General features: G+C 46.2%; 1 protein-coding gene across 2 annotated transcripts; it reads left to right on the top strand.

Annotated features, from left to right (window-relative positions):
- Positions 1-138: 138 nt before the first annotated feature.
- OSR2 (odd-skipped related transciption factor 2) lies at positions 139-1,734 on the top strand. Of its 2 annotated transcripts, none has more exons than XM_042840054.1 (3): positions 139-794; positions 1,152-1,251; positions 1,629-1,734. In XM_042840054.1, the coding sequence occupies exons 1-3, from the start codon at positions 139-141 to the stop codon at positions 1,701-1,703; spliced, it is 831 nt and encodes a 276-aa protein (XP_042695988.1). In that variant the 3' UTR covers positions 1,704-1,734. The 2 variants fall into 2 exon arrangements, with proteins under 2 accessions (XP_042695988.1, XP_042695987.1); XM_042840053.1 differs by having other exon boundaries at positions 1,547-1,734.
- The last annotated feature ends 21,775 nt before the right edge of the window (positions 1,735-23,509 follow it).

The following is a 23,509-nucleotide window of genomic DNA, read 5'->3' as shown; positions in this document are numbered from 1 at the left end:
CTCTAGGGGCGACCTTTTCGTTTTTCTCTCTTTCCCTCTCGCTTTCGTTTCGCGCTGCCCGCGCGCTGACTCTGTCCTGCTCTCTGCTCTCCCTCAGGACCTCGCACGGCGCCGACGGCCCCGCGGAGCCCCGCCACGATGGGCAGCAAGGCGCTGCCGGCGCCCATCCCGCTGCACCCGTCCCTGCAGCTCACCAACTACTCCTTCCTCCAGGCCGTCAACACCTTCCCCGCGGCCGTGGACCAGTTGCAGGGGCTGTACGGGCTGAGCGCCGTGCAAACCATGCACATGAACCACTGGACGTTGGGCTACCCCGGCGTGCACGAGATCGCCCGCTCCGCCCTCACGGAGATGGCGGCCGCGCAGGGCCTGGTGGACTCGCGCTTCTCCTTCCCCGCGCTGCCCTTCGCCGCGCACCTCTTCCACCCCAAGCAGGGCGCCGCGGCCCACGTCCTCCCGGCGCTGCACAAGGAGCGACCCCGCTTCGACTTCGCCAACCTGGCGGCGGCCGCCACGCAGGAGGACCCCCCGAAGGCAGGGGAGCTGGGCAAGCTGGGCCCCGGACTGCCGTCGCCCCTCTCGGGGCTCAGCAAGCTGTCCCCGGACAGGAAGCCGTCGCGGGGCCGCCTGCCCTCCAAGACGAAAAAGGAGTTCATCTGCAAGTTCTGCGGTCGCCACTTCACCAAGTCCTACAACCTGCTCATCCACGAGCGGACCCACACGGACGAGCGGCCCTACACCTGCGACATCTGCCACAAAGCGTTCCGGCGGCAGGACCACCTGCGGGACCACCGGTGGGTGGGCGGGCGGGCGGGCGGGGGGCGGAGGGGGCGGCTGCTCTCGGAGCCCCGCGGGGCGGGCGGCGGGAGCCTCCGCTACTCTCAGAGCTGAGCGGGCGGGAACCCCGCTTCTCCTCGGAGCCCCGCGGCCCCGGGGAGGGTCGGTCGGGAGCCCCGGTCCTCCTCAGAGCCCCGAGGCGGATCGTGCGGGAGCCCCGCGGGCAGCAGGACGGGCTGCCGCCGGCCTCGCGGCTCAGCGCGGCCCCGGGTGGGGAAGCGGGGCGGCGTGCGGGTGCCGCGGGTGCCGCACGTCGGGCGGGAGAAAAGCGTCGGGAAGCACGGCCCGGCGCTCAGCCCGCGCTTGCCTTGCAGGTACATCCATTCCAAAGAGAAACCCTTCAAGTGCCAGGAGTGCGGGAAGGGCTTCTGCCAGTCCAGGACCCTGGCGGTCCACAAAACGCTGCACATGCAGGTGAGCCCCGCGCCGCCCGCCCTGCTCCGCGCGGCGCCTCCGGCCCGGCGCTGCCTCGGGGACGGGGAAGGGGCTCTGTGAGAGCCGGGCGGGAGGGGGACAGAGCCGCGCTTCGGGCGCTCTCCGCGCCGCGGCGTCGGGGCGGGTTTCGTTGTCGGGAGCGCGGCGCGGCGCGGGGCCGGGATCCATTCCCGACGCTTCAGCCGTGCGTTGTGGGATAGCGAGAAGCGCAGTGCTGCGCGAAGTCAGGTAGTTTGTAAAGGATTAATCCTTTGCTTGCTTCAAATCTGAACAGGAATCTCCACACAAATGCCCCACATGTGGAAGAACCTTTAATCAGAGAAGTAACCTGAAAACTCACCTTCTTACCCATACAGACATCAAGCCCTACAACTGTGAGCGGTGCGGCAAAGTGTTCAGGCGAAACTGTGATCTACGGCGGCACAGCCTGACGCACACCCCGCGGCAGGACTTCTGAGCGGCGCGGAGCCGCAGCTGAGCGCTGCGTTGCGGAGCCGCGGCCGTGCGCGGGGCCCCGGGGCGGTTCGTTGGCACCGCGCGTCCGCCAGAGCCGCCCCGACGTGGGGTTGGGGGGGCTGCAGGATCGGGCCCCTCTCGGCCGCCCTGCTCCTGTAGATATCGCGGCTCATTTTAGAGCTCTGTACAGAACTTGGTTTTAGTTTGTTCGTTTCGTTTCGTATCGTCGTGTCCGATGCACATTGATAACGGATCTGGGAGGTGAAGTATCTCTTGAAAATGTATTTCCAAATAAATCCCCCCCATTCCCTTTATTTTTTTTTTCCTTTTATTTTTATTTTTATTTTTTTTTTAAATTTCTTCCCCAAATACCTCCTGCCTGGTTGTATTATTCTCGGAGCATTTGGGCTTTTTTTTTCCCCGCTGTGTCGATGCAATGGCGAAGCATATTGAATAAATTTCCCTGTCGGGTCATTGTACTGTCACAACAATTTTGGTGATCGCTTTTGTTTGGCTGTTTCGCTGTTGCTTTTGTGTTATCTATTGTTAAGTAAAATGAAAGTGCCGGATTTCAGAGTTTATAGCTCTATTACTTAATACTACGAATGTCTAAATATTAACTTCTGTACTTTTATTATTTTCCCGGACGAAATACTTTTATTTTTTTCTAAAAAAGAAGAGAAAGAAAGAAATCTTCGCAAATAAACAGATCTGAGGAAATAACGCATAAAGCCGTTCTTACACCAAAGCGGCTTATTAGTAACTTATTTGCGATCAGCCCACTATTGTAAAAGTCATCCCGTCGTGGCGATTGCAGGAGACGGTCCCCTGCCATTAGACTTTGGCCACGGGCAATTCACCCGCGCAGACAGGGACTTTATCCCGCAGAAGACGATTCACTGCGGGCCGCCCGCGAGCAAACAGAGCGGCGTGAACGCCGGCCCCCGCCCGGGGCTCGGCCCGCACGGCCCGGCGGACTGAGGGCCCGCGGAGCCCGGCACAGGGCCTGCAGCTTCCCGGGGACCCTCGCGCCCTGCGGGAGCGTCCGCTGCATCCCCCTCCGCCCCGGCGGTGTGACCTCCCGCTCCCTCCTTCCCTCGGGGGCGGTGACCTTATTGTGTCCGCCGGAGCTCAGAGTTCCAGGCGCTGTTCTTTCCCAGGCTGAGGACACCTGTCCTGCCCTACTCCTCACCCAGACTCCGATCCAGGTGAGGATAACCAGGAGAAACCGTCCCCAGTGAGCTGTGACCCAGGGCAGGATATCGTTCCTGCAAGGGTGGGCTCCGCTCCCAAGCTCCGCCGTGTCAGGGATCCGCGGCGGGCTCCCTGCTGGGGACAGGTGCCCTGGACTCACAGCAGACGGATGCCCTTGGGGTGTCCTTCTCCCTATCCCTCCCAGGTCCTGCAGCAGAGAACCCTGTGAACGGAGTCGAACCCATCAGCACTTGGGCTGCAATTGGGCCACTGGGGCTGTAAATGTTGCGTTGTCTCTGTCTGCCACCCCACAGATGGCCCCACGCCCCATGTTCAGAGCCACTCTGCCCCAACTGGGGCAGTCAGGTTAGCTCCCATCCAGATGCAGCTCTATGCTCAGCTGAATGTCCTGTGGTGGGCACGGGCTGGCTCTGCATCTGCTCCTGTCCAACAAGATGGGGAGGGAAAAAATAGTCCCTGCAAGCCAGAAATACTGCTTTGCTGGCTGGAGGACAGCAGCCCTTGTTAAAGTGAATTTAAAGGCCATCTGCTCCCTTCCTCTTCACACCCCAGACTGGGGGTATTGCTGGGACATTGCACCCCTGAAACACTCAATGCTGACGGCCTTTGCCCCCCATCCTCCCAGCACCCTAGTCCTCCCAGAGCTCCGTGGGGCATCCCTTGCCCCTGCTCTGCAGGCATCTCCCCAGTACCACAGCTCTTTCCATTGGACTGATTTTTCTATTCCCAGTGCGTTCCCACTCTCCAGTAGGTTACTTCCTCCGAGTTGCTGTTCCCTCATTGTTCTCTGAGTTCCTGTCGCCAGGCCTCTTGCATCCCCAGCTCTCAGCCCCGAGCACACAGTGGGGCTGGGATCACTGCTTGCAGAGCACACTGTCAGGGTGCGTGTGGGCTCACACTGCTCCCGGGCCAGGCTCTGTGTGCAGTTTGTTTGGAAAGAACTTAATCAGCTGAACGATATCAAAGGACTACATTAAAATGATTGCATATATCTAAGGTTCTACTTAATTGTTTGGGGTCTCTCTTCTAGCAGTCTCTCCCCAGAGCAGATGCAGGCTGTACGTTTATCTCCTCAGGATTACGAAGTTCAGCGGGCAGAACAAAGACCGAAGGGCTGAGCAGGGGCAGCCACAGCGATCTCCAGCAGCCAGTCCCTGGGCTGTGTTTTACACTGAAACCAGTAGCAATGATCTTAAAACATCAGAGGATGATTTAGGGTTTCTCCTTTAACATCCATATATTTTCCTACGGTACTGACATGCCTCATTCACTTTTAAAAGATTATCTCTTGTTGGGAAATTTCAAAGACAGCTATAAAAGGTAGTTACAATGTATATATGGTTCATTGTTTTTAGAGCTGTTGGGAAGAGAAACAGGTTCTGTACAGCTATCTCTGGGGCAGGGCTGGTTTTCTTACAGCCATAAAGTGCCATCCTGCATTTCCCAATGCAAACACTAACTGCAATAACAGCCCTGTTACTGCAGTGTAGTTCTGGAGCTCTGTTCCAGCACACTGCCACTTGTCCCCAAGCACCTGCCCCTCTCCTCTACCTGTCCCTCTGCCTCTCATTGTCCCTTTACTTCCTCTTCTTTTTGCCCCTGTTCTGGCGCTGCTTGCTCTGCCCCTTTGGCCACGTTATGGACAGCAGGCAGCTGTGCTGGGCAGCAAACAGGAGGGGAGAGAACACAGCAGGTAATAAGATACTGCGGCCATAAGCTCTATTTTGGAGGAAATATCAAACAAAAAAATTATAGTCCTTGGAGTTACATCTGCTAGAAGAGCTCTCTGCACATTAGATGCTGGGATGAGTGCTGTTGCAGCTGACGGCAGAGTGGCTCCGTTCAGCAATGTGTGCAGATTCTTTTCTGCATGGGCTTCTCCCACACAGCACCCATTGCCCACACGACTCCACACCAACCCTCCCGTGGCAGCATAGCCTTTGCTGGCAGCACATCTACTGTGTCTGTCCCACCTCAGCAATACAGAGTCACACAGAACCCTAGAACGGCTGAGGCTGGCAGGGCTCTCAGGGTCCACTTGGCCCAGCCCCCGCTCCACCTGGGATATCTGGATAGTCTGGAGCGGGGGAACCAGGCCCACATCCAGGCAATGTTTGGATATCTCCAGGGAAGAGATCCCACAACCAAACACTGCCCAGATCTAAATGGGGACAACTTAGTAGTGCCACATGCACAGCACTATTTGAATGAGTTCACCTCCTGTGAGAAGATCATGTCCCAGTCTGCAATTCATCGAACTCCCTCCCATCCCCTTCCATTTGTGAACCCACCCTTTTCAGCCTTGTTGCCTCCTTCAGCTCCAAGCTCCAACAAGTTCCCCTCCCTTCTCTTGCACACATCTCTCAGTCTTCCTCTTTCCTGCTCTCCCCAGTGGATGCCACATCCCAGTGGAGTGAGTGTGAGTGAGTGCAGGTCCCTCAGGCAAACCCAGGCCACTACAGTGATACCAGCTCTGGCACAAAGCCATCAGCACGGTCCAGTGATCCTGCAGGTCAAGAAGAGAGAAGCTTTGAGGTGAAGAAGAAACACTGAGTGCGAGCCTGCAGTGTCAGGATGGAGTCAGGCAGCCAGGCTTCACTGGTGGGGCAGAAGTCCCAGCAGTTCTGTGCTCATAGTTTTACAGCCACATGCACGTTTTCATGTGTAGAAGGGTGACTTCGTTTGCCAGCTATGTTTCACAATGTTCAGGCTAATGCAGCTTTTATATTAATACCATGCTATGTTTCCAGCTTACAGTGCCTTCTCACAGCATCTCTTTTCCTCTCTGCTTACAGGAGCTCTTACAGCTTCCTTTCCTATTTATAAAAGTATAATCAAGACAAACAAGAGGTATCTATTAAGCCAAACAGCTATTTTGTTGAAGTTACTAAATACTTAGACCCAAAAACATTTGTTTATATATAAGGGGATGGCAACTGCATAAAGCATGCATTTTAATCTCAATTTTAAAAAATCCAGTGCAGCTGTTTATTCATGAAACTTTGCAGAAAAGCTTTAAGACTGTGGAACAAGACATTCAAAAACCTTTATTCCAAGAGAATTAAAAAAATGAGAGGTGTAGGCTTCCCTCTTCCTCCCCAGGATGCTGAGCACCACTAGCAGGGTGCAGTATGCAGGCAAGTGGGATTTTCTGATGAGCAGACCATGGCCTGAAGGTCCCAGCACAGTGGCCTCACACCTCCATCCCCATGTGGCTAAATGGGGTCGTGCACAGCTGCCTGTCCTGGTGAAAGTGCAGTGCTGTCGGTGGAATGCTGCTTCTCCTTTTGTCAGCACAGGGATGAAACAGAATATAGATGGACTTGAGTCAGCAAGGAAGGCACTGGGCAGTGCCCTGGCCATGCAGGAGCATCCAAGCCAGTTTCCAGGCCTTGGTGGCCCATCTGTCACTGCCGTGCTCTTAGTGCGACTGGGCAACAGGATGGTTTCTTTTTCCCTGAAATTCTCCTTGGATCCAGAGAGTGGCTCCATCGCCTCACAGGGCTGCAGGCTGATCTGGGAGAAGGCTTCAAACCCCACTCCTTGTGCTTCCCCTCTGTACAGAAGTGCCCTGGCCTTGTGGCTTTGAGAAGGAGCCAAGTCACCTTGCATAGAGCAGAGGGATCCAGCGCTCTGCACTCTGCCTCACCCTCCATAGTGCCCCAGCTCCTGCTCTTTGGCATTTTGTTGCACCACAGCTCTCTTGTGAGGGCTGTCCTACATGTTAGGGCATTCTGGAGACCTTCATCAGAAGAAGGAGGCTGATTGATTGATTGATCGATTGTCTATTTTTCAAGCTCAAGAGGAAGTAAGATCTTTTCCCCCTCCCCCTTTTTCCTCCGAGGTTATTTATGAGGCATTGTCTCTGACACTGCCAGCTGACATCCTTTGGCGTCACCGCCTGCGAAGATGCCTCGAGGTGTGTCAGTCGCACTTCATGTCAGCGTGCCTAGATGCACCTCCTTGGCTGCGATTGAAAGGTACAGTTTCTAAATCTCCCAGTGACCCATTTTGCATGGATCACTGGTGTGCTAGAATGTAGCTGTTCCTTCCCGTCGTGTTAATGCAAGTTCACCCATGTTCAAAGCAGGCACGTGCCATGCTGCACACATGGGGAGAGCTCGTGCTCGAATCTCTGTGTAAAACCAGCACGGTCGCTCCAGGTTTGGTAATCTCAGTACAAGTTATGTGTGTTCAGAGCTTTTTATTTAACCCTTGTAAATGCTTTGATTTGATAAACAGAGACAGACAGCTGGCTTATGTTAATGTGGAACTCGTCGGAGGTTCAGCAACCAGCAAGCAGAGCAAGTGCTCCCAGGGCAGCGGGACCCCTCCTGCTGGGGGCTGGCGTGTGTGGCAATGCCCAGCGCCCAGCTGTGAGAGGGGACAGGGCTGCATCACCTGCACACTCAGCACCGCCTCAGACACAGGCTGCTGCTGCCTGCCCCTGCAGCCAGGCCTGGGACTGCGACGATGAGCACTCCCAGCACAACCCCGAGGCACTGTGCTGCGCAGGCCTGTCTGCTTCTATGCCAGGCCAGCAAGAAGGGCATCAGGAAGACAAAGTCTCCGGGGCATTTCTAGAAGGCCCTGAAGCTCGGCTGTGATGGCAGATGGGATTCAGAGGCTGATCTTCAGCTTCAGGGCCTGCTCAGGCTGCCCATGGGGCAATGCAAGATGGCTTAACTGCAGGCTGCCCCTGGTTTTCAGCTTGATTTCAAAACCACCTGGCTGGGGTACAAGGTAAACAGCACTGGATCCAGGCCAGGAGCTGGTTCTGCTGGGCTGAATCATGCCACTGTGCAAGCGCTTGGTGTCTCTGCCTCTTGCTTTCATGCTGCGGCCTCCTGCTCCCACTGCGCTATCAAAGTGGTGGCAGCTGAGAGATCTGGTCCTGTGCTGAACAGCCAGGGTATGGACTGCCACACAGCAACCCCAGGGAAGCCAGAAAGCTTCCAAGGAGATTTCAGTGACAAATATGGCAAAATGAATCCGTGTGGATGAGTCAGAACCCTTCCATATTCTTTCACCGTGTGCCCATTATCCCCTAATTCTCTTTTACAGAGAAGTGGGTCTTGAAATTAATGCTGTGGAAAGAGGCATGTGGCAGCTCATCCCATCACGTCATACTCTTTCTAAGCTACAACCATGTCTTTGTCACGCTTTTTGTTTTTAACTGCCATTTTAAAAATGAAAAACTTTCTAACTGAACAGCTCTTCAATGGTTCAGCTATGGTCAACTCCAGTGTTTTCAAGCCTCATTCATCTAGTTAAATAAAAGCAAACAAACAAACAAACAAACTCCAGACACACAACATTTTAAATGGAAAATTGCATAGCACTGCAGTCGCATGTTCCTGTTCTTTCATGGGGCACAATGGGCTCATTTCCCTGAAATCAAACAATAAATGACAAGTGAGTTGCAATTATGATACAGAAGCTTGGGCTGTAGCTGAAGACCTTGCTGTGTTTGTCAAAGTGTGGTTCTTGAGATGCAACATTTGTTTGTTTTACTTAAAGAGAGTTTTCTAACTGGGAAGCAAGGATACGGGCACACAAACAAGTTACTGCAGGGAAAACTGGGAGTGTGAAAGTTCAGCAGCTCAGCTACTGCCAAGAAACTTCTCTCACGTATTCTTTAACCCCCTCATAAATACAAACTAGCTTCTCCTATCCCACCCAAAGGATGAGATGCCTAGCATTCTCTAGCAGGCCCTGCTAGGTATGAGAAAGTGTTTGGGAACTCAGGGTCCAAGAGCAGCCCAACCGTGGACAGATGCTACCTCGCCCTGCAGTAGGCTGTTGGCTGCTCCATGCTCTGAGGCACAACCAGTTAACTTCCCCCAAAGTCCCACAGCGACGTCCCGATTCAGGTGAGAGAGCAGCGGGTGCTTCCTGGCTCCCCGGCCTTTGCCCCGCAGCCACTTGTGCACAGCAACCCGGTCTGACTGAAATTCTTCAGGTTTCAGCAACAGGAAATTGCAGATGAGAGAAAGCGCTGTAAAGTGCAGTTATATGGTTTCAGTCGCAAGCTGTGAAAAGTAGCAGCTCCCCAAGCTATCAACCTTAACACTGCTGTTAATACTATATTTTTCTAATAGCATCAAGATCGATGGAGGATCAGGGCCTTGTTGTAGTAGATGTCCTACCAACAACTCTCCAAAAACTCTCATCCTACCTCAGCGCAGTTTGCAGCCAAGCATCCTAGCAAGTCCCCAAGCATGATGCAGTGCAAATTGTAATAAAGAGGGGGTGAGAAAAATTTATTTTAAAACCTGCTTCCCAGGGGCATTCTCTGCCAGGCAGCAGCTGAAGTGCCCTGGAATGCTCCTCACTGGCACTGATAGATGTAGTCAGTGGCTATAGGAGGAGAAATTGGTTTTTGGCTAGTGCATTATGCTTTTGGAGAGCCCCAGAGAAGGAGCTCCTTCTCATAGATGTGTGATTGCAGCAGAGGTAGAGAGAATGTCCCCGCCCCAAAACTAGATGGGCTTTCTACTGGCCCGACCCTGGGGTTGGACCAGAGGTCCTCCCCATGCTCCTTCCAACATAAAGCACTCTTTGATTCTGTGGAGACTTGACAGTATTCCCATTTTCACAGCCTAGACAGCCTTTGTCAATCAACGAAGGCTGGTTGAGATGCTGACCTAACCCGCAGGTGAGGGGTGGAGGAGCAGGGCTCTCTTTGTGTGCTTTGACCCTGCTTGCTCCCCAGGGACAACAAGCCTTGTCCTGGGAGCGGACTGGTTCCAATATGGGGCTTTCCATCTTGATCCAGTTTGGATGGGTCAAGACATGTTGAGACATGCCCTTTCAATATGCTGCATTTTATTAAAAACAAAGTAGCTGTGGGCCAGATTGTAAAACTAGGTGGGCCTCATTTGTCTATCCCTACTGTAAGCCAATGAAACCTTCAACATATCCAAACTCTCACCTTTTTACCCATTTGAATGAAAAAGCATCACTAATAAAAGAAAATGACTCACCTAATGCTAAACCTGAGCTCTGCAGATCAGCTTTGATCAAATTCACTGACATTTGGATAACTGCATTATTATAACTAAAACATCTTTTAAAGTTTTTTTTTTTCTCCAGACGCTCATTCTTTAAACTTTGCTTTGATCACTGTGCATATCCTTTTCAGCAGAAATTTGTCCACAGAGGGTGAAGTTTTTTCATTTGTTTTTCATATGGATACTCTTTCCTTTGTTCGTATTTTAAATCAGTGAAGCTACCCTTCCAGCTAACCCTTATAATAAAAATGCGGCTACTGTGTGACTTTTAACAACTCATTTAACCCATCTGTGTCTCAGTATCCCTGAAAACAGCCCAGGAATCTAACACGTATTTGGGTAACGAGGGTGATCATGAGGCTTAATTTGATGGTTTTTCTTTGGTAGCATAAAGCAGACATTTCACTGAGTCAAGTGGTAGTACTCCCTCACAGTGGCCCAACACTACCAACGTGCAATACGTTACAAAAGCAGTGTTGTGGGATACTGTATAAAAGAGTATTTCTTTCAGAAACAGCTTTTGAATTAGCCTAAACACTCCACTTTCCAAATAAGAGATGCAATCTGAGATGATTGAAATAAATGGAAGCAGGAATGTGTCAAGACAATTGCAAATGAAAAGATTGAAATCAGTGGAGCTGGAAGGGCAAAAAACCATCTGTGTGTAAATATTTATCCATGCATTGAGCTCAGCTGCAAATGCTGAGGAAGACGAAGCTGGGCTTTTATTTTTCCTATGGTTAAAAAAAAAATAAATAAATTAAAATCACACATCTAACTATAAATTTTTGAGGCAATAAAATCCAGGTTATCATTAAGAAAAATATTTACAATTGATTTTCCCTTCTTGAGCAAGCAGGAAAACTATTACAAATGTGTTTTGCTAATTATTGTTTATCACCATTTAACCGCCCAGCTGGGTGAGGTAGATGCCAGTCCTTCGTTCCCAAGGTGGGCAGCTGCCAGGCTTTGAGTCAAGGCAGTTCTTGTGGTGCTTTCTTATAACACGGGCAGAGCTCTTGTTCTGGCTTGTAACAGAGACGGATTAGCAGCAAGTAATCTTCAAAACTTTCAAGTCTAAAACTTCATCACCTTTTACCATATTGCAGAAAAAAGTAAATGTTTTCAAATGGCATCTGCTGGTGAGATTCTTCCTCTGTCTCATACCAAAGTGTGGCTTTTAAGGCTCGTACAGCTGCCTGTGCGGCCATTTTGCAGACACGTATGCGTGTCATCCGATGGAGCGAGCTGTTAAACTCTGCAAAGCTTCTGTCACAAATAAAACTATTTATGAGCACGCACATTTGCAAAGATCAGGCCCTGCGAACATGAGCTCCACATCAAGCTTCTTAGGGATTGTTTTCCCAAAACGCTTTGGGCTCAGGATCCCTATTAATGTAAATCTGCTTTAAACAGGAGATAGTAATTTTTTAACACAGACATCCTCTAATAATTTCATGATGTGGCTCATACCTTAATAGATAGCAGTTGCGATGCAGAGCTATCTGTGCAGCCCACAGTTGCAAAACATACTTGCGGTAATGAGAATTCTTGCCGACATGGAAAATTAATATTAAGAAAATTAATGTACGGAAAATCTCTAATGGGTTTTTGTCTGCGTCTAACTCGATTTAGTGGTTAGCAGAAGGAAGAAATTTAGTACCAGGTGAGCAGTCAGCTCTCCAGAAACCATGCCAGGCTGACTGTGCTGAAGGCTTGCTGCTTTGTCCTAGCACATGGAAAGGAATCCCTGCTTTGCAAACGACAGCCTGGAACGCCTCACTCCGGATCAACCCCACAGTCTCAGCTGTCAGAACCTTGCCCACACAAAAAGCCCCTTGGCACGAGAGATTTTCATGTCGATGCCCTTTCTCTCAGTGGAAGTGTTTTCTAAGCTTAGAAGTCACAGCCAGGCAGGAAAGCAGATTCCTTCTCTGACCCACATACAAGTGACAGGGTGGAAAGAAGTATTATCTGTTTGTTAGCGGCATCTGTCAAATCCTCTGGCAAAACAGAAGCAGCAGTTATTCCAAAAAGACAGGCTGCCCGCTTGTTCAATGTGCTTTTAAGCAGCACACTGTCACAACAAAGAGCGTAATGTGGCCACTCGGCACACAGTGCCACGTTTGCTATGAGCTCTTGGTAAAGGCAGGGTTAATTAGCAGCCGGTGCTGTGCTGTCTGTGCCCTGGGTTTCTCTTGCACTGTATTTGAAGAAAGTCTGGTGCATTTTTCCCTTTTTGCCCATAGGAGGGTAGGTACTGCCTGCCCTTCATTTTCTGAGGGCTGTGGATGTTTTGTACAGTGGAGGCGTGAGATATCTCAGAGGACAGGACAGAAATCAAGGAAGCAGAGAATTTTATGAAGAATTTTTTTTTAAAAAAATTAATTATTCTTCATCTAGGCAGTTTGAAATAGTGGGGTCTTTTTTTTTGTTTGTTTTTTGTTGGTGGTGGTGGTGGTGGTTTTTTAGTTCCCACCTAAATTCCTTGAACACAGAGAGAGGAAAGTTTCTTGGTAAGCACTGCGTGTTGTCTGCTACTTGTCAAAGACAGGGCATGCTCTGAACAAACCTCCAGAGCCCTCTCAAAAAGACACCAATTACGAGGAATGGTGGTGTTCCATTCACAAGGAACATTTTCTGCGAGTGTGCAAATAAAGTGAGCAGCACATCCAGCCCCCTTCTCTCCTTTATGCACACCAGAGTGCTTTTCAGCATCAGCCCCAGCCCTACAGCTACTGCTTTGCAGCAGATCTCACTGACACAGCCGTAGCAGCTGACCAGCACCGGGCCCAGGACCGGGCCCTATCTTTCCAAAACCTTTCATTTCACCCTTTCATCCTTACAGCCCAAAGGAAGCGAAAAAATGAAAGTCAATTGCTTTCTGCACTTGTTTAAAATAAAACTGAAACAGATGCCAGAAGTCCCTTGAAAGTGAAAGATAATAATTATTTTTTAAGGCAGTGACATCGTTATTTGTTTTATTTTTTTTAGAAAACCTCTGCTGCTCATCCTTTCATTGCTGGGAATGCGTGGAAACAGAGGACAAGTTCCACATTATCACGTATGGTGAGAAGGAGCAGTGACGGTGAATGTGCTGTCACCCTGGAAATTTCAATCAGTAAATTTTTGTTTGGATTAATGATCTTCCAGGATTTGGATAGCTCGGTTTACCTCTATCAAAAATTAGATCTTCCACATAACTAATTTGGAGAACCTTCAGAATAGCAAGATGTAACATACATCATCGTCTCAGATCTTGGCAGCGGTTTGATCATATTGTTCAAAACCAAAGGACTTAGAAACGTGAGTACTGGTGTCCATTCTATGATATTCACGCCCAGCTTGTGTATTTACATCCTTAAATATTTAACTTCATTTTGCAACATGTAGAAGATTTATTCATAATTAGTTCGTATTTTAAAAGAAATCAAGTATTGTATTTTTTTCCCCCTGGAAATCTGATACCATTAAAATCAACTTCTGTTTTCTATGTATTTTTATAAAGAGTAAATAATACATATGTATTTGGACACATATACATTGACTGTCCTTCCCAAATACGTTGTTTAGTGATTAAAACAGTTGATTTCATTATCAATAACAAAACACAGGCTCGATCCAACCACAGTGCACTTTTCTGTCACATAAATGCAGATATTAACACTGTATATATTTGTACTTACCACACTACAGAAGAAAGTTTTCGTTCTAGCTTTCCAACTCTATACTCCTTTCCACTAGAAATGTAAACTATTTTGTCTCACTTAAGCACATCTCTTTTCCTTCAAAAAACTGCTTCTTACGTTCTCATAAAGCATTAGCAGAGCCATATTAAGATAAAAATGTGCATGAGGAATAGACGACAAATGCTTTATCAAACAACAGATATCAAAGAGAATAGAGCACACTTCCCTTTTGCTACCTCCACCCGTACATTTAACGTTAATCAAATCATTACTACTTCACTGCTGCCAGCCCCAAATGGCTCACATTCGTTGTTTCTTCTCATTCAAAACATTTTTTGTTCTAAATCTTTCACTATCATTATATGAAAATAATACACCAATAAACATTTCTAAAGTCTGATCAAGCAGTCCGTTTGAACTTTCAGTCCTTATGTTAATCTGAAAACAAAAACACATCAGGCGAAAGGAAAATTTAAAAATCCAATTAATCTTAACCAGAAGTTCAAGCAGTGAGAATGTTGAAGAAACTTCATGTTACCCAATATTCCCTGTAAATATTTAAAATCCACGTGTGACTATAAGAGAGCCTCTTGCTTTCCTTCTTTGACACGGAACTGTCACTGGAATAAAAAGTTCAGTAACTCCTGAAGGCAGCAGAGTGTGATTTGCTCTGATTTCAGATTAAGTTATCTGTTTATCTCTTTCTGCTTTTCTCTTTCAGAATGCAGAGAGGATTTGTTCGTTCATGGTTTTTAAAAACACTGTCTTATTTTCATTAAGCTAAGCCCACTGCTGATGTAATTCTTGCATTACAAAGGTCTTAATTTAAACCATGACATAAATGCTTTTCATCAGTTGATTTTTTGTTCTTTGTGCCAAATTTCTTGCATTTTTAAAATAAAGAATATGGTGTATAATAACTGCTGCGGGACAGGCTGCTTTATTCTTCAATATGAAAGACAAATGGGGTGTGACATGCATACGTTTCAACATGCAGCACTTACTTCTTTAGGACCTTACTTTTTCCACTGTTTTCTCAGTAGGCTATTTGATTTCCTTTGAATCGGGCCTAACGATAACACGGGATTTGAAGCACGGTTCTCGGCGTTGAGCGCACTGACGGGACCAAGAGGTGAAAAGTGCTTCTAATCTCTCCTCTTCCCCCCTCCTCTGCTCTCTGCCTCCCTCTCTTTCCTTCCCCCTCTGCTCACGGATTTGGGGTCTGCAGATGATAATTTGCAGAGCGTTGTGGAAGAAGGGTGGGGATGCATTCCTAACACCCCAAATCCTGGTTTGCATTACACATTAGGGATTTCAAAGCACACCAAGATTTAATCATAATCAGAGAGCAGGGAAATCGTTTCTACAACATTATGTAGCGTCTATTCTTTTTTTTTTCTCTCTCTTTTTTTTTCCTTTTCTTTGTTATCGCTGTAGCTAGTTCTGCAAAATCGTACTGCTGTTGTGTCATACTTTCATTGCAATGATCGATGAGCTATGCTAATGCATCTGGGAAAACTGCATCAGTTGTTTGGTTTGGGTACTATTTTGAGTTTAGGAGCTTGCTTAATTTTCAGACGGAGTCGAAAGACACCAGCTGTTTTTCTACTTAAATGTGAAAGTACAGGAGAAATTTTTCTTGATTAGCATTACTAGAAATGAATCAAGATTACAACAGAGCACATGCAAGTATTTTCCTCAAGCAGAAATCTCAGTGTGATCTCGCTGCAGTGTGCAAACAGCAAACTGCAGAGTTATTTCACTGATCTCTGCAGGACAGCACTGTCAGACACACAGCAGATTTGGAAAACCTCACACAAAGTTTTAGCAAGAATAAAATCTTTTAGTTTGCTTTTGGTCATCTATGTTTCAGGAGATGTTGACCTGATGCTTCTCTTCTTGACCTGTTTTTATAATTTGTCCTTAAGCAAACACTCTGAAAATTTGCCAGAGAAAGACAGCACGCAGTGACAGACTGACCTTTGGTCTGTCAACTTTCTTGTATGGTGTAAGACACTCAATTCAATGGAAATAGTCTCTTCTTAAAACTCAGATTAACTATCCATAATTAATTCATTTGTACTTAATGTAAATTTACTTACGTTTATCCTCTTGAATTCTGGGTGTCTCAATAAAATCAAAGCTGGGAAAATGCGTATTTTTCTTTTCCATGCTCAGGACTAAATTGCGTTGCCTATTTCTAAATTGCAGAGCGTATCCGTAATGTTTCTCATTATTTGATTTGTTATTTCATCTTTTATCTTAATTTCTATTATATTCTGTGCAAAATTCTCTGATATGGACCTGAGAAGAAGAGGAAAGCAGGGCTGTTCTTTGAGGGTGTGTTCATCTTTACATTTTTTAAACCTTTTCTGATAGATTTATATCAAGGCTGAAGTAATTCACCCTGGGATGAAACTTGGAATCAGAACTTTTAAATACAAGCACATTTACGTTTCTTTTGATTTTTTGGTTTTTTTTTTTTTTTACAAAGAAAATTTTAAAATCAGTCGGCATGTTCTTAACTGCAAAGGTTTAAATCCTGATCCATTTGAAGTCAATGGGAGTTTTGCCATTAGCGTCAGTGGAGCCAGGATTTCCTTCAAATGGCAGAGAACAATTACATTTAGTATTTTCAGATGGAAAAATTGCCTTGCATAAATGAAAATTGTCTTTTTTGGGGGAGGAAGGGGGGTACATATTATGTATAATCCACAGCGTGAACTCATCCCTGGATATCTTTTTGTTAAGTTACTATCTTTTTCTCATTAAGATAAGTAACAGTTCAACATATGTGGTTACTTAAGAAATTCCTAAAGATCTTTAGTGGAGTCTTTTGGGATAAGATGTGAAATCAGCCGTTGTCATTCATGACAAAGACCCCACATAATTTTTCCTAAGAGTTCAGCATGCCATCTCAAGTGGATTAGCATGGGTGATCGTATTCTGCCCATGCACTCGTCAGCTGAAGTTTTGATCTGAAGTCATAGTTTTGCTTTTCCTGCCCTCAGCTGCTGTCCAGTATTGCTTTGCATTTGGTACATTTCATACCCTATACCTCTAGCCAGGTCAGCAGAGATACATGAACTTAATTAACTTGTTTCTTTCACAAAAGGCTATCAGAGGCATATTATATGATTTCTGCACACAGGACAGGTGGTTCAACCCAGCCTGCCATAAACTCCCTACCTCAGACTATCTGATCACTGATGCCTCTTTCACCATGGGTTTTACCCCATACATGTTACCTTTGGGAAGAGCAAGGTGGCTGTGGCAACAGCAGCTCCTTTCCCACGTCTGCAGAGTGGGGCAGTGCCCAGGTCTGCCTACTTGTACTCATAACAAGCAAGCATCTCAGGATGTCAGAAACTGGGGAAGGTGAGACAGTACTCAAGGACTTTTGGGTGTTTCCTTTGGATGCGAGATTGAAAATAATTCTCTGGTGCAGCACTATTTATTTATGAAGAATAAACAGAGACTCTGCTTTCCTAAACCGGAGGAGGAACCGACAACATCATGCAACTTCTTTACTCAGCCTTTCCAGAGATTTTCTGCTTCAAGGCGGCTCTACTTTCTGGTTTTCTAGCAGGGCTAGGCAACAAAAACTTTGCCAGCTTCATCCCAACTCTTTTCTCTCCTGGTTCACAGATTTTTCTGGACCTTTCTCCCCATTGCCGGTGCACCGTGCCATTTCTGCACTGAAGGAGGCTCCCGCAAACCACTGGAGCATGAACTTGACAGACCTGAACTTCCAGACACCTCCTTGCTCCCCAAAACACTTCAGACCTCTACAAACAAGGTCAGAGCCATCACACTACTGTGCCCTCCTGTTCTGGGCATTGCTATGCTATTGCTGCCTGTGGCTCAGTGACATGTGTCAGCTGTCTGAACAAATGGCAAGTTCCTCTAAATGTACATGCACCATGGCCTTCTGAGCTCAAGTCTCCATCCCACTGTGCTAGTGAAGAACAGACATGACCACAAAGGCTCAGAACATGCTGACAGCGAGCACTGAGAAGAGGCTGAGCAATGTTGGACTTGGCTGAAGTCAGTGGTTGCTCTGTGACAAACAAGGAAACAGAGCCAAGATAGCGAAACGTTCGGTTTTTATCCCATCGTCCACGTTTCATGTCCTCGCTCAACAAACACTTTCTGAAAACAGGGTCCCAGTACCTCGTGGCTGTGCTCTGTGTGTAAATGTACTGGCACAGTGGTGCTGCCTCCACACACACACTTTCATCATTACATTCCTTTCATTTTTCTTCTGGGAATAGCTATATTGCAATGTTAATACTACCGATTGTTTGTGATGTTATTGTGCAGTTACACTCCCATAAAATTTAATCATAAATACAATGGATGTTAGAGTTTCAATATATGACCAAAAATATTATTTGCTGTCTAGATGAGGCATTTTCTAAGATTTTATAAGGTTTTTTTTCTTTTTAATTCAACACATTGTACAAAGTTTAACACAGATCCTGCAGCTGCTAAACATCACAGGGACTGCCAAGCAGCCCTATGCCAATAAGTCGTTACCTTCTAGGGATGTCTTTTGTGTTACAATGTTGATACTCCATGGTAGTTCCTTGGCATACTTCTTCCACACCTGCTTCTGCAAGGAACAACCTTCCCACATCATGTCATACATTGTGTTATCTACACACATTATCTTATTTTTAAGATATTGTAGTCTTTTTTGTTGGTTGTGCAGAGTAAACATTGGCCTCTCCGTATCCATCCTTGTCTATGTCCAGTGTTCTGAGAGTGAAAGCAGCAGTAAAGGTGGGGCTTCAGACATCAAAGATATCATACATCCTGAAACTAAGTGCTGCACTAAACTCCCTTTAATGCTTCTGTGGGAAAGTGTCTCCGTATGTCATCCCATGTATTTTCTTTGCTATTTAAAGTAGTGCTTAATAGCACACTAAGCTGGTGGAAAACTATTTGCTTTCTTGGGTTAGTTCTGCTCTGGCTTAACGTGGGGTTGGGTAAGCACCAGCACTGGGGCACAGGAGCTGGGTGGGAGGAAGAGGGAGCAGGGCAGCCGGCAGGCAGTGGGCTGACAGCGCTGGATGAGCGGTCATCCACATGGGGGTTGTCCAGCTCAGCATTTATGCAGCTCAGGGGTTGTCCAGCTCAGTGGTTATTCATCTTGGGGCAGCCAAGCCTTCGGCTGGCTGGGAGGTGTTGAGTTCGGGATGCAGCTGCACTCTCACTTAATGGCAGTTGCACAAACTCCCCATGAGTAAGCAAGGTCTGTTTCTTGGAAGTGTTCCTAGCCCTCTCTCATCCCTGTCTCCTTAGCTAGTCCCACTTCTCTTGGACTATCCTTCCAGCTTCATGTCTTCTCCCTCTCTTCTCCACAATTAAAGCCTCCTCCCACAATTTTGTCCTCTCATTTATTTTCTTCTCTCTGCCTCCCTCAACTCTGTAATCATTCCCATAACATGTCCTTTGAAAAATCTTCTTATGCTTCTCTGGACCATCTCATCCAGAAATAGAAATGTAGAAGTCATTAACATGCTAATAACTCATAGACCTATTTACTTTCAATGATCATTTTCAAACAAAAAAGGACGATATCTTAAATCTGGGTCAATACATAGCTGAGAATGCAGAGCTCCCAAGGCCAGTAGGACAGCCACTCTTTCTCTTTTAGTCCAGTTGTTTCTCTGGACTTTTAAGTCAACTTCTTCTATAATCTCTCTCTCTCACTTTGTATTCTTTTTTTTAATTTAGGCTTATTTCTTTCCTCTCTCATCTAAAACTACAGATCTTACAACACCTTTGTCCTTACAGCTGTCATTTATTTTCCTTTCCAGAAAGCAGTGACATTTGTTTCTGCTTTCTGAGCAACAGATCTGGTTGAGAGCAAAGAATGTGATAAGACTGGTAGGACTGTCTTTCAGTGCACAGTCTGGTTATCTTTACATTAATTACTTTATTTATTTACACCACGGTGGTGGTCAGGAGCCCTACACTTGCATTAATACTGCAGTTGCATGAGAAAGAGTTACGCTAATGAAAGTCATAGAGGAGCTACTTCAGCCACAGATCTCTTCTGTATGAGCTATTCTCTGTCTTCCTACATGTGATAAAGAGGCACGAGTCTGTTTGTGGGAAATGCACCGGGTGCTTCCCTGCCTCTGTGTTATGCACTCTTTTTTTATTGCGGTATCCGAGGACTGAAAGTAAGATGTCTTCAGAGAATATTTTTATGGGAATAAAGGTGAATATTCAAAAGGAATTTTTAAATAGAAGACAGATAGAAAATTTCAAGGCTGCCAGCATTTGCCTTCAATATAACACTAATATGGATGCATTTCACATGGAAATGAACTTCATTGCTTAGGGATGTGTGGCATTACAGTTATTCTGAGGGCTTTTTTTCCTGTTGCGGTATTTTGCGAAGACCTGCACTTATGGACAAGTATTTTTGGTCATAGTGTGCTCACTACCTGTTATCCAAAGGGTCTCACAGGAATTGTGTCCAAAAAGGAGGTCCTGCAGTTCCTCATGAGACAGGTTGCTGCTGTGACAAGGGAATTGTTTTTGCACTTGGTAAAATTCACAAGGAAGGGATTTGACCAAGCTAATTCTGTGCAACCCAGGTTAGAGAAATGTCGGTCCATAAGAAAAATCCAATTTTGCTTTCACTTTGTTGGAAGCGCAACTTTCATTCTAGCCAAAGGGGTGAGAGCTGCTGGTTCCTTTACATTCTGTGTTTTGGTTCTGAATATTCAAATGTGAGAGAAAGCACAGCCCTGACACACTGAGGGATGAGCCTGCGCTGATCTGAGTGCAGCTGTACCAGTATGAGCACGGGTGGTACTGGACTCGATCCCTGTGTTTGTGCTATATGGTTGCCCCCGTTTACCGAGTGGAAACTCACTGGATTATTTCCATTAGAAGGAGAAATTGATGATAGGAGTCAGGAATGTCTTTGATTTATTTACAAAGCATGTACTCAGAATCTTGTTTCTCTGAATGCAGTAGAAACAAACAGCAGGCACTTCTCTTACTCAGAGTTTCTGGTGCAGAGCATGTTTGCCGCGGAGTTGCACAGCTCGGATGCATCCCCTTGAAGGACAGCTTCTCCAGCAATGGTTCCTTAGGACAGACAGACAGGCAGACACATGAAACACCCAGCTAGCTGCCTCCCAGCCTCCGTGTGCCTCAGATGACTCTGCTCCAGTGCAGCCTGCTTTAGCCTTGGCTTGGCTATGATTTGGCTGGCATCTTCTGAAGTCTCCAGGCTCCTGTGCATGTAGGCACTAAGCTGCTCTTTCCTTTAAGCTTTAAAGATAGATACCAGCACCATCTTTGCTGAAGCATGTGGCTGTAGATTAAAAAGCCCACTGCAATGGAAATTCTATATACACAGCCTACCACTGCTTGTGCACATATGAGAGTCCCTGAGCCTATGGCAGAGCTGAGCTCCTTGTGGCACAGCAGAACTTCTGCGTGGTCTCAGAGATGTCTAAATAACAAACTGTTCTCAGTTCCTTTAATGCAGGCAAACTTTCACACTAGTTCTATAGCATCACAACTTATTTCAAATCTGTGTCAGGAACTTTTGTCAAGGGAAAAAGAAATAAATAATGGCATATAAACCTGACAGTTGAGAATTGTTCGTGAGCACTTACAACAAGCCCATGTTCTCAAATTTCAAATGAGTGCAGATTTTTGCAGCATTGAGCCAGTCCTTCCCTGGCTCTGCTCATCACATCTTGATAGAAAGGTGCAGCATATCATGTCAGAAAGAGATTCTTCTCCCAGTGAAAAAAAATTCTCACCACATTTCAAGCCAAAAAAGTGGAGAATAAGGGCAGCACAGTTGCTCTGCATCGTGTATTTCTGCTCACAGAAAAGCTTAACAGTCTTTTCTACCTCAAGTAATACTTGTGGCAAAGAACATCAGAGTAATGTGAATTGCAGGTGTAAACCACATCAAACCCACGGTGTAGAAATGGGAGAGCAGATGGCAGCAGGGTGTCCTCCCAGAGCTGCATCCCTGCGGTGCTCCCATAGCTCCTTTTCAGGACAAATTGCTGATAGCCTCAAGTGCACAAAGGCTCGCTTTTCCTCTGACCTCTATAATTCCCCAGTGTCTTTAATTTAAGTGTTTTTGTATGGAAAAAGATTGACTGGTTCAATTTTAGATACATATACACTACTCTAAAACAACTCACAAAGTATTAGTGGGGTGCAACAAGCATCTTATTTATCACATTTACATCAAATAACAGAACAGCTAGTAGTTTATGAAACCCATTCTTTGAACCTGATGTTTTCAGTGATTCATTTCATGTTTATTGGATGTGCACATTGCTTGTGTTTGTCAATAGCATAGAAAACTATGACTAGATAGGGAAAAACAAACACTTTAAAACATGAACAGACTGCATTAGTAGCAGTGGAATGTATCTAGTTAACTAAAGACATTGTCCTCGGGCACTAAAGAGACCATAATTACAGTTGCAACTCCACCTTCTGGCTTATTTTGCTCTGAGGAGTCCAAGAGTTTGGATTCTTTATTTTGAATAAATGTGGATACTTCCTTCAGGGTCTGAAAAAGGAAAAATTGGCAGCTACAATCCAAGAAAAGCGTAGCTGGATGGAAAATGACTGCTTGCAATGCTAATGTGCTCTTAGTTTTGTGGTGTAAATCAGTATCATCTCTTGAAAAAAAAAGTGAAGCTAGAATGAACATCAGATATGATACCAAGAATTCTCTTCATTTCATGGGTTGAAAATTTCCATGTGAAAATAAGCAAAAATTGTGTAAAATCTTTTTTAATAACCTTCAACAAATTTGTGGGAGAAAATACAGTGGAAAGCTTCTCTTTCTATTGGCATTTGTGCTGCTTTAAGGACACACCATGCAAGCACTAAAATAAATGAATCAGATGGAGAGTGGTATTCAGCTACACCCTTGACTAATTTTGCTCAGTGATATCACAAAGCCTCATTTTTTCCATAGTTCTCTCCTTATTTGTAAAGCTTGGGTTCTGCCACAGATGCTCTCCTATCCCAAAGGCAGTGCTTTTAGCATTTAATATTTCTCTTTGCCTCACCTATCTGTAGCAATTAATTTTTGATGTAGTGTTATTGGCTTCAGAGTAATATCAAAACTTGTACTTGGGCAGAAGGATGTGAAGCATGTAGCTCTTCTTAAAAATAACATCAATTTGGTTATAAACATCTTTTTTCATCCTTAGAAATCAATAGGGACTGCTAGTCAGACATGAGGTTCAATGGAAAAAAGTTGTAATCTCATATAAAGACAAACACCGGCGGTGGAGCAGTGATAAATGAAGCTGCTCAGCTCCCTGGCATGTAGATTCAGCAGAGAACATTTTACTGAAACAGTTTCTATATCATGTTTGGCCTCATGAATGTTCGGCGTTAGAGGCCAAATCCTGTCCTCAATCAAATCTCTGCAATTCTCTTCAACTATGCTGCAGCTTTCATCTGTTTTCTTACATCAGATTCTTTCACAGGAGTTCAGCCTTGCCAAGCATCTTGAAGTTGTATTACCAAGTATGTTTTAAGCACATATCTCAGCCTCACCACCAAAGACAAGAATGTTTGCCCAAGCATAGAAAGGCTGGCTTTACTCTAAATACAATGGGAGAAAAATGGCAGTTTTGCACCACTGTGGGCTCTGATCCTGGCTTTTAAGGCTATAGTATAGTAAACAGAAGTGTTAAAACAAAGTAGGGTTTGGACTTGGGGAGTGAAATCAGTGTCAGTAGGAACGTCTGAGACACTTCCAGGTGAAGAGAGCAGTATGAGCCCATGGGCTTGAGAAAGTGCTTCTTACTTCTCTCTAGTACAGTCCACTGTACTAGAGTACAG

Source organism: Centrocercus urophasianus, unplaced genomic scaffold, assembly GCF_019232065.1.
Source record: "Centrocercus urophasianus isolate 14NV4802_14NV808 unplaced genomic scaffold, USGS_Curo_1.0 seq_11, whole genome shotgun sequence".
Classification (NCBI taxonomy): Eukaryota; Metazoa; Chordata; class Aves; order Galliformes; family Phasianidae; genus Centrocercus; species Centrocercus urophasianus.
This window is presented reverse-complemented; position numbering and strand designations above follow the sequence as displayed.

Coding starts and splice junctions, on each gene's coding strand:
- OSR2 (XM_042840053.1), top strand. CDS start 139: ATGGGCAGCAAGGCGCTGCCGGCGCCCATCCCGCTGCACCCGTCCCTG. Junction 795..1,151: donor GACCACCTGCGGGACCACCG/GTGGGTGGGCGG, acceptor CTTGCCTTGCAG/GTACATCCATTCCAAAGAGA. Junction 1,252..1,546: donor ACAAAACGCTGCACATGCAG/GTGAGCCCCGCG, acceptor AAATCTGAACAG/GAATCTCCACACAAATGCCC.